Source organism: Panthera uncia, unplaced genomic scaffold (assembly GCF_023721935.1).
Source record: "Panthera uncia isolate 11264 unplaced genomic scaffold, Puncia_PCG_1.0 HiC_scaffold_1585, whole genome shotgun sequence".
Lineage (NCBI taxonomy): Eukaryota > Metazoa > Chordata > Mammalia > Carnivora > Felidae > Panthera > Panthera uncia.
In genome coordinates, this window is record NW_026058234.1 from 1 (window position 1) to 11,336 (window position 11,336).

General features: G+C 45.8%; 1 protein-coding gene across 1 annotated transcript; it reads right to left on the minus strand.

Annotated features, from left to right (window-relative positions):
* Positions 1-6: 6 nt before the first annotated feature.
* Positions 7-11,016, minus strand: LOC125917209 (phosphopentomutase-like). Its single transcript, XM_049623460.1, has 3 exons — positions 10,856-11,016; positions 5,600-5,767; positions 7-1,150 (listed from the first exon to the last, which is right to left on the minus strand). The coding sequence occupies exons 1-3, from the start codon at positions 10,904-10,906 to the stop codon at positions 950-952; spliced, it is 420 nt and encodes a 139-aa protein (XP_049479417.1). The 5' UTR covers positions 10,907-11,016; the 3' UTR covers positions 7-949.
* Positions 11,017-11,336: the final 320 nt, after the last annotated feature.

The following is an 11,336-nucleotide window of genomic DNA, read 5'->3' on the forward strand; positions in this document are numbered from 1 at the left end:
TTCTGAGTTCAGTCTGGTGGCTGGTGTCATCTAATCTTATGCCCTGGCTATGTTCCCCTCCTCAAAGCTGCACATTGGTTCCTGTCAATGCTTCTCTCTTAGATTAGAAACTCCTGATGGACAAAGATTAGGACTCTATGAACTCATCCTGCACTATCTAAAGTTATGGAGACTTTTCATCAATATTAAATATTTGTATGTTCTTCTAACCTCAGAAACTACTAATACTCTTACTCTGAAGTGACAAAAAAATTCATCATAATAGGGGAAGTGTTCAAGTAAAAAAGGGAGTCGAGAGCAGCGGTTGGCAATCTACAGCCCATTTTGTAAATAAAGTTTTATTAGAACACCACCATCCCCACTCAGCATGTATAACCTATGCCTGTGCTTGTGCTCCACGCCAGAGTCGAGTAGTTGTGACAGACTGTACAGTGCACAGTGTGTAAAACGTTTACTACTGACCTTTTAGAAGTAAAGTTTGCTGACCGCTGGTGTCAGCTTTGTTACGCTGAAATTGTGGCTCCTTCTCTCACGTCATGATCTCAGAGCACAGAGATAAAAGTACACTTTATAGGCTGTTGTGACAATGAAATGAGTAAACACCTGAGGGCCTAGTTCATATTCAGCACTCAAATAATTGCTATTCCCCTCATCACCGTCATCGTCTGCCTTTGGTTACAAGAGGGTCCCAGTGGTTTGGAAACAATATAAGAATGCAGCTTAAAGCAGGTGTTCAAGAATGGGAAGAAGCTCCTGTGGCTTATGAATAGTGGAGGAAAAAAATGACATAAGAGGAAGAAAGCGAGAGGGAGAAATAATGTTGCCCGTTTAAAAAAATGTCTTTCATTTAGATACATATTAACTTCTAAATTGTCTAAATAATCTCATTCCCTTAAATGAAAAACCAGAATTCTTAAAGTTGCAAGGCAGAATGGACTCCTTTTTATAGTTAAGCCATGTAGCTGACAAATGAATGTAAAGTGATTAAAAACAAACCCACCAAATACACTACCAAAAAAGGCTTCTTCAGTATCTTTAAATACCTTCTGCTGTTGCCTCCACTTGGTGGATGAGCTCGAGCATCGAAGCTAATCACAACACCTCTTTGCTTCAGGTCACTGAATTGTTTTTCCAGGTATCTGCAAAATCCCTAAAAAATATCCCACGGATAATGAAACACACTGAACAATAAGAAACTAACAGCTTCAGTTATTGTCTAACTATATGTATCAGGTACTGTGCTAGATACTTAGTATCTATTATCCGTAACCCCCAGATGAGTTTTGCCAAGGAATCCCATTTTATGGATGGGAAAGTTAAGGCTCAGGGAGGCTTGCCGGACGCATGAATAGCAGAGCCTGGATTTCTGCCTGGGTCTGGTTGCAGGCAGTATAGTGCAGGGGTTCAAAACACACAGCATCCGTGGGCTTCATACTCCACTCTGCCACCTATGAGCAAATGACAAATCCCTTAATCGCTTGGTGCCTCAGTTTCCTGTTCTGTTTTCTACGAAAACAACAGTACCTACCCCAAAGGGCTGTTTTAAGGATTGAATTAATATGCTAAGTGCTGACAATCCAACACCAAGTAAGCACTATGTGTTTGCTGTTATGAACATTATTTTTATTATTTTCCTTTAAAGTCTATATTCCTCCCTTTACACTAGTTCTAAAATGTCTGGGGACAGGGAAGTGTTTCAGACGTTTCAGCCTACTCGGTAACATCAGAAGGTCAAAGAAACTTAATATGCTTTATAAGCTTTTGGCAATCATCTGGTCTAAACCTGTTCTACTTGTGATCTTGTTTTCTAGCAAGCCAAACTTTTATGGAGGCCTTATCAGTCTAATTGCATGGCATAGCCAATTATACACATAAAAATTGTGCAGAGTTTGGGCTATTATCATCTGCCTACAATTAATGGAACATGCAATTCCTGTATCTCAGTGTGTGCAATAACCTCACATCGATCTGAAATATGAAAGATTAGAAAACAGTGAACTTTGAACTCAATAGGTTTATATCACTGGACAAAAAAGGTTTTATTACAGAACAAATAGAACTCTGGCTGACTGGGTAAGAATATTACTTATTTCACTTCGACGGCAGGAAGTCTTTTTTTTTTGGTCCCCTCCCTTGAAGAAAGTCTTTTAAAAATAAATATAACTTATTTTTGGTAGGGGAGATACTTCACAGTTTTGTGGCCAGAGCAGTACCAGTTGAGAATGCCTTCAGTTTTCCCCCAAAATATTGTGTTGGGCTGATCTTCTGAGTTTGAGTGATATAGGAAATAAAGACACATGTGCGTTGGTTTTGTGGGTTTTCCAGAAGGTACTCAGATGCTTCTAAGGCTTCCATCAGCGACAGCACCCTCTCCCCAGCCCCACTCAACCCCTGTCCTATGGCCCCAGTGTTTAAGGGCACAAAAAGCACTCAGTGTAAGCCCAGAAACTTCACAGCACCAAACTTCTTTAAAAAAAACTCTGAGGCTGGGGCACCTGGGTGACTCAGTCAGGTGAGTGTCTGACTTCAGCTCTGGTCACGATCTCCTGGGTTCATGAGTTGAAGCCCCACATTGGGCTCGATGCTGTCAGTCTATCAGTGCAGAACCCACTTTGGATCCTCTGTCTTCCTCTCCTTGCCCCTCCCCTGCTTGCACTCTCCCCAAAATAAACAAATATTTAAAAAACAAAAAACAAAAAACACTGGGGCCAGCTGAGACTAAGGATTCGAGAAAATGGCTAAGGGAAGAGGGAAAGTTTATTCTAGAGAGGACTCAGTGTGGGATCAGGGAGGTTTTCAGAATTGAAATGTTATCAAGGGACATAATAAAGGAATTCTGTACACTTTCAAAATCTCAAACTATGAGTGGTTTGTCCTGGGAATCCTCTTTCTCTGATTTTGAAACCACTCCTAAGACTTTAAAAATGTACCTGCTGATGTCATAAAACTGTCATACATTTAAACATCCTTGTCTCCCATTATAAATGTTCCAGAGTAGGCTGGATAATCAGGTCAAAGTGGTGGGGACTGTAGAAGAAATTATCACAAGGGGTGACTGGTTGAATCAGCGGACCTTTAAAGGATCTCCTCATTTCAGTTTTGTGGGATTCTTAACAATCACAAGGTCTCCTTTCAGAAGGGGCCAATTCCCCTAGGGGAGACGATGTGTGAGACAGGGCCTAAGACCTTTCTGAGGATAGATTTCATCATACTCAGAAACTAGATGTAGATGAATGTAGGAGAAAAGGCTCCGAGTTCATCTTGAATCCCTTAGAATCCCCTAGCAATTAAGCCGAATGGAGACGTAACCAACTGGACTTTCCAAAGATAGCCAGATGGATACATCCCATTCCCTGTGCTTCTCTAATGGGACAGTGACATTCCTCCATTGAGAGGTGGGTATCTATGTGCCCTCTCCTTGAACAGGAACAGCCTTGAGTCGTTCTAACAAACAGAGCATGATGGGAGTGAATTTGTGTGACTTTCAAGGCTAGGTCATAAAAATCAATAGGGTTTCCACCTGTGCACACTCTCTCTGGATGCTGTCACTGGCTGCTCTCCAAGCCATACTGTAAGGAAGCTCGGGGCACACAGAACGTTCCAGCCCCAGCTTAGCTCTCAGCCAAAAGGCAGCAGTAACTGCACAGGTGTGCTTGAATGAGCTCTCAGGTGATTCCAGCCTCTAAGCTGGCTCAAGGGATGCCAGGTCCAGCAGAGATGAGCTGTCCCGACTGAACTCCACCTGCATTATAGATGTGTGAGCAAAATAAATGTGGTTGTTGTTCAAAACCGCTATGGTTTGGGCGATTAGTTATACAGCCCTGGTACCTAGAGCAGAGGGTGACTTTCCCGAGCGGCACGATCCCATGCAAACCATAAACTAGAACAGGATTCCCAGGCTCGCTCTATTCTAAGCCTTCCCTCCAAGAAGATCTCAGGGAGCCCTATGGCTTACAGAAATTTGTAGCCAGGGTTCCCATGGCATAAGTCCATACCCTTACACAAGACTTCCTTATTTGGGTTTCACTAGAACATGCTCAAGTCTGCCTTTTATGCTGGGAGATACGTGTAAGGTACACGTAATCATTAGTCATTTTTTCTAGACTTTTTACCTTTCAGAGTTAAAGTCACCTACATTTTCTCTCTCTCTCTCTTTTTTTTTTTTGAGAGAGAGAGAGAACGTGCATGAGTGCACAAGTACAAGTGGGGGAAGGGCAGAGGAAAAGGGAGAGAGAGAATCCCAAGCAGGCTACACGTTGTCAGTGCACAGGCCGACACAGGGCTTGATCTCACAAACCAAACCGTGAGATCATGACCTGAGCTGAAATCAAGAGTCGGGCACTTAACCGACTGAGGCACCCAGGTGCCCCAAAGCCACTTTCATTTTTAAACAAGCATATGTAGTTGAAGAAAGAGAATAATCTGTTCTTCATTTCCCTCATAAACAAAACTCTGGGTACTCCATGGGAGCTCTTCTGTTTCATCAAAGGATTCATGTCTATTCCTAGCAGTTGGGTGTAGACTCTGACAGTAAAATTCACAAATGAAGGCAAAGGAACTCAGCAGTAATTTCCACCTATACTACAAATTAAAATGAAATAGAATCAGCTCCCGGGTATTCTGGTAGTTAGAAACGTTTTTCAATGCTTGCACCTGCTCCACCATTGCAAAAATTACAAAACCATAAAAGTCATCAGTTTAGCAGGTGGATTTGCACTGGAATGAAAGTTCCACAAGGGAATCTGTCTGTTTGAGTCACACTGTTATATCTCCAAAGCATGGCACAGAGTAGGCATTCAATAAATCTCTGCTGAATTAAAGGAAGAAAGGAAGGCTGTATGAATTTTTTTAATGTTTTTATTTATTTTTGACAGAGAGAAAGCGCAAGCAGGGAGAAGGCAAAGAGAGAGGGGATAGAGGGTAGGGAAGCGGGCTCTGCTCTGACAGCAACGAGCTCGATGCTGGGCTCGAACTTATGAACCGTGAGATCATGACCTGAGCCAAAGCCAGACACTCAACCGACTGAGCCACCTAGGCTGTATGAATTTTGTATGAATTTTGAATTTGTATGAGTTTTGTATGAATTTTGAAACAAGTTACCCCTTTAACCAACTGCACAAGCCTTACTTTACTGAGTAAATGTCCCTGTGCCTTGGCAAACCCACAAGACCCGGCCATAATTAAAACAAATTAGGTCCCTCAAATGCAAAAGGAGCCTGGGGTTATATTAACTAGACATCAAGGCCATTAGACTGAGGAGGCTTAATGCCTTAGTAGTCTATAGAAGCAAACCAAAGGCCAAGCCTGTAAATGCCTAAAGGTTAAGAAATTAAAACCTAAGGACAGCTAATCACAAACTGCATGCAAGACGTTCCCAAATAAGGCAACCACTCCCAATCCTCGAATTTCCTTGCCTTGCCTCTTCCTCTCCTATGTAAGTCTTTCTTCCAGCCCCTGCCAGTGGGATGCTAACTACTTCCGGTTTGGCACTGACCAATTTAAACAGAAACCAACTCTTAAAATGTTTAACATGCCTCAGGTTTATCTTTTAACGCTGGGGATGTGCTAAGAATGACCAAGAAATATGAAAATGTGGTACCTGTGTAGTCTGGATGATGGTCAAGCCATTCATACGAGAAATTCCTGCTCCCATTGGGGCTCGAAGGCCAGCTGTCCCGAACTCCATTCGGGCCCCAAAGCATTTTTCTAGTTCTTCTTTATTCCCATCTGCAATTAGTTGTTTCACTGACTCCAAAGTTAAAGGATTCTGCAAAACAGAAATGTATACAACAGACACAGCCAGCTGAATAGCAGAATAAAAAATCTGAAATATATATTAAAAAAAAACCACAATGATTGAACCTATAGAGGAATAATGTATATATCTGAAAAGATACATATATATGTAAATATGTATACATATAAATATATACACATACATATATATATTTGAAGAGCCATATATATATGGCTTCTCAGTTTTGCAATTTGAAATATGAGTAAGTTTTTTTTTATTGTTAAACACAATGTTTCATTAGTTTCAGGTGTACAACACCATGACTCAATTTTTTAAAAATTATAATGTGTGATACTGTGATATGATAAGAAATACTATTTTGGTTTTGTCCCTGGCTCCTAGAACAGAGCTTCTAGAACCCTTGGCATTTCCTGAGAGGCAGGGGTGAGAGTATCTTTTGTTATTCACAATAAGCCCCTACAAACCACACCGGGAGTTTATGCTAATAAGTGACTCCTGAGGGTGGGGCTGGTTGCCAGGGGAACCAGCTTGGGATTGGTGGGCTCAGAGATTGAGTCCACTCACCAGTGGCCAATGATTGGATTGCGCCTAGGTTAACAGAACCTCCACAAAAACTCTCAGCAACTGGATTCTGAGGCCTTCTAGGCTGCTGCACACTTGGGGTGCTGGGAGGGCAGCATCCCTGGAGAGGGCGTGGAAGCTCTGCAGCCCTTCCCACACACCCTACCCTATGCAGCTTTCTCATTTGGCTGTTCCGGAGTTGTATCCTTTATAATAGAACTGGTAATAGTAAGTAAAGTGCTTTCCTGAGGGCTGTGAGTGGTTCTGGTAAATTATCAAACCCGAGGAGGGGGTCTCGGGAACCCCTGATTTATCACTGGTTGGCCAGGTGACAACCTGGGGCTTTGGACTGACATCTGAAGTGGGGGTAGTTTTGTGGGACGGCGCCCCTAAGCTCGGAGAGGGAGGTCTGTGCTGACTCTGGGTAGTTAGTGTCGGAATTGAGTTACATTGTAGGATGCCCAGTTGGTATCCATGGAGAGTTGGAAATTAACTTGCTGTGGAAAAACCACACATTTGGGGTCGGAAGTGTTGTGAGTATAAGAGAATAGTTTTCTCCTTTTTTTTTTTTTTTAATTCTTTTAATGTTTGTTTATTTTTGAGAGAGAGAGAAAGAGTATGAGCAGGGGTGCAGGCGGGGGCAGAGACACAGAATCCGAAGCAGGCTCCAGGCTCCGCTCTGTCAGCACAGAGCCTGATGCAGGGTTCAAACTCACAAACTGTGAGATCATGACCTGAGCGGAAGCCAGACGCTTAACCGACTGAGCTACCCAGGAGCCCCGTTTTCTCCTTTATGTTATTTTTTTGCCCATCAAGGCAAGTGCTTTTGGAGAAATGGAATGAACACATGGTTTTGTGATCTAACACCCAGAATGGAATGCCAGTCACATCATCACGTACCAACTCTGTGTACTTGGGTAGCCTACTTAGCTTCTTGAATTCTCAGTTTCCTCATCTGTAAAATGGGAACAGTCTAGAACCTCCTTTACAAGGTGGTTTGGAGGTACTTACATCAAATTAATGTAAAACATTTTTCTCTGCTTGGCATTTAGTTCATTTTCTTCCCTAATATCTTCAAATTTTCCCACAGAGTTGTGAGATTATACAATTTAAATCAAAACCTTACTAGAGCACCTGGGTGGCTCAGTCAGTTAAGCGTCCGACTTCAGCTCAGGTCATGATCTCATGACTCCTGGGTTGGAGCCCCGCGATGAAGGGCCTGCTTGGGACTCTGCCTCTCTCCCTCTCTCTCTGCCCCTCCCCCGCTCAAGCTTTTTCTCTTTCAAATAAATAAATAAACTTAAAAAAAAACTTACTATTGTCATGTCATAATTCGTACAATTCTCTCAAATGTGACGCATGCAGTGGGTGCAAGAGACACATAACAAAAACCCCAATTCGTCGATGGGGATCCTCAGAAGTTAAGTGACTTGCTTGAACATTGACCTAGTGCCTTTTCTATTACATGAACTGTTTCAAATAGATGCTCATAGGAACCATTTAAGTTCATTTTACATTGCCCTATTTTCTTTGTACAAGAGTTGCAGAAAATGTTAAGAATGGAGGAAAATGAAAATCACATTAATTCCACATCAGGCTTTTAAAGTAAGACTTCAGAGGAACAAGAGAGTAAGCACTTTATCTTACAGTCACTATCCAGCTAAATGAACATGCAGCCAAGATATGCCACGCCATTAAAATTTGAAATGCTATTGCAATAAAACCTTTGCTTTCTGGAATGGAGCCCACATTACCATATTGTTCTACCTTGATTAGGATCAAGTAAAACCCTACCTTTTGGGTTAAGAGCGATAGCTGGTGATCCTAGAGCACCATCTGAGCAATCAGATTGTCAGGTGCCCTCAAGGAAGGGCTCAGATCTGGCACATTAAAGAGGTTCAATAAATATTTGCTGAGTGAATGAGAAAACACAGACTTTAAGGTCACACCCAATATCCAGTGATTCCCCTGTGTACAGGGTAGATTTGGAAAATGCCACCTGGCCTTTGATAGCCATAAAAGACCTAATAGCCTGAGAGAAACCAAAGGAGGCAGAGAGAGAAGAATACAAAGTCAAGAGGGCGGCAGAGATCAGAGCCGGCCCTGAGTGTGACTAAAGCTGACAGCTGAGACACAGAGGATGAAAGCACAGTGGAAATGCAGAGGGTGCCTGCCTTGTGCAGTGTGCTGTGTCAGGCCCTCTGCACCAGTGAGGGAGGGAGTGGACAGGGTCAGCTATACAACATGGGGGAATCAGACCAGAGGGCTTGCAGTGCCTTTGGTGGGCAGGACGTTCTCCACCCGGTGTCTGTCTCAAACCAAGGAAGACGCTGAGACAGGAAAAAACAAGCAAGAGGAGCCGTAGAAATTAAAAACTAAAAAGGATAACATCCCCTTTGCCTCTACCCAGGGAAGTACTCTCTCTCCATAGAAATTAAAAACTAAAAAGGATAACATCCCCTTTGCCTCTACCCAGGGAAGTACTCTCTCTCCATATACGGATACAAGATCTTGCAGAAGTTAGGTTTTGACTTCTTCAAAGAGAATGTTTCATGGGTTTAAAACACATGATCAATTATGACTTTAAAAGGATTCTACCCACCTCAAGTTACGAAGTTATCACAAATGGAAACATTTTCCCCTCCCTAAAGAATTACCAGGCTGTCTTTCCAGGAAAAGAAAAGCCACCCAAGGAGTTGCCAATAGCATCCTGGGCAGGATGTGCTCACATTTCAAGTACAGGGGCCCCGGGGAAGGAGGAAGGCCTGGCCCCTGCTGACAGAGCTTACAATCTGCCTTCTTTCACCCTACCAGTATTTTACGTGTCTGCTAAGACCAGTGCCCTGTGTCAGGCTCTAAAAACCATGTAAGTTAGTGGAGGAGTGGACAGGCACAGCTGTATAATTTGTCTGGGCCCAGTGCAAAATGAAAATGTGGGACTCCTTGTTCAACAAGTGAATTTCAAAACAGGACAGCAGAGGATCGTGCCAAGTGCTGGACCATCCTAGAACAGGGTTGTGCCACCCAACACATGTCCTGCCTTCGAAGTCAGCCCTGGCGGGCCAGACATTAAACAAATACACTTACAAACAAGTTTTTGTGGGGTTTTTTTTTTGGGGGGGGGGGTTTGTTTTTTGTTTTGCTTTGAGCAATGCAGACCAATTAGGGAGACATAATTTATCACTGGTTGCCAGGGAAGGCCCCTCTACATAAATCACATGTAAGTTCAGGCCAGAAACAGGAGTAACAGCTTGAGAAACAAACTCAGCAGAAGAGGAAGGAACATTCCCGGGAAAACAAACAGCCTGCCCCAAGGGGCAAGTAGGAGAGTTAAAGAAGGGAGGAGGTGCTGTCTGCTGCGGGGTCTCTTTGCTCCTGCACCTAAGAGACTGAACAGGAGAAAAGCTAGCGGTGCTGTGCTCAAGGAGTTCCCTTCTGTCATTCCAACAAAGTCGGAGACCAGAAGAAAACGCCTGAAGCCAGGCGGGCCCAATCAGGAGCACGCACGTTCTCAACCAAGCACCTGGGAGAGGTGGATGGGAATACTGCTCCCTGCAAAGTTCCCAGGAGCAAAAGGAATAGGCTGGACGGAACGATTCTGGGTCTCTGGGGATGCACAGCGTACTACTAAAGGACGAGCCAGCGGTCCGAGTGACGCGGGCACGCGGGCACGCCCCAATTGGACGCGGCCCCAGAGCCCCGCCGAGTTCAGATCAGCTCGGGCTCGCTCTCCCTCTCCCGAACTTGGAGCCCCAGACGGCCAGAGGGCTGGCTTTGTCCCGGGACAACTTTTCCGGGCTTGCCCCGGCTTTGCCACGTGCAGGCCAAACACAAGGAGGCCTGGCCACCCCAGCTTCCTCCTCTTCCGTCTTCCCGCATTTGATGAGAAAAACAACTTAGTCTTTCTGAGTTGCTGCCAAGTCATTTTACTTTATAACCCTGCTCACACCCAGAGGGATTTCCGCCCCAAGTTTTCCTTTGCTTTTCCCGGGGCATCTTTTAAATAACCACTTAGAGTTCAGCCCGGGGAAAAGTTAGTGACCACCGCCCTAACCACCTTATACTGGGTGCTTGCTACCCTGCCCTCTCTCCGGCTCCCCGGGACGTCAGACCTGGGACGGAGGACTGACCTTGCCCCGGCTCTCTGCATACCGCCCCCCTCTCCTTGAATCTGTAAGTAATACAACCAGTGAGTGGCTCTACTTCCTTTGTGTGGATGTATTGCAACCGCGCCTTGCATCAATATGCCCCGGTGGGTTCCACTTCCTCAAAGAGGAAGCCCGGCAGCTGAGGGAGCGAGCTGTGGCCTCAAGGGGGTGTCTCCCTATGACAGGTCGTAGCAGGTCGTAATCTGCATATTCATAATTCGGTACTCCACCTCCGTTTCTCCACCGGCCGTGGGCCCTGCAGCTGCGAGCGGCCGGAGGGAAGGAAGCTCAGGCACCCGCACTCCCCGCAGGAAAGGTGGGGGCTCCTGGGGCGTGCAGAGGAACCCCACTTCTCCATCCGACGCTCCCACACCCTGTCGTCCCTCACCTTGTCCCATCGCAGCCACCGCGCAGTCTCCTGGTCCAGCCGGGTGTCCATGCCGAGACCGCAGCCTCCCGGAGCCGCCGCCGCTGCCTTCCAGGCGCTGCCAGCAGCCCAGTGGGGAAGGACTGCCCTTCCGGCCTGTCTGGGAGAGGCCCAGGCGGGGCCGGGAGACGCGGAGGCGGGGCGGAGAGAGGCGGAGGCGGGGCCGGGAGAGACGGAGGCGGGGTCGGGAGAGGCGGAGGAGGGGCCAGGCCAGGCGGAGGCGGGGCCGGGAGAGGCGAAGGTGGGGCCGAGAGAAGCGGAGGAGGGGCCGGGAGAGGCGGAGGCGGGGCTGGGAGAACGCGCTGCTGGGAAGGGTGTGTTTTGGAGGAAAGTGATGAACTCAGTCTCTCAGCAGTTTAGCCGTGTGCCTCCGCGTGGACGGGGAGTGGGGAGGGGGTGGGGGAGGAGGAGCTGGGCCGGTTGAGGGGGTAGTGTGTGGGGG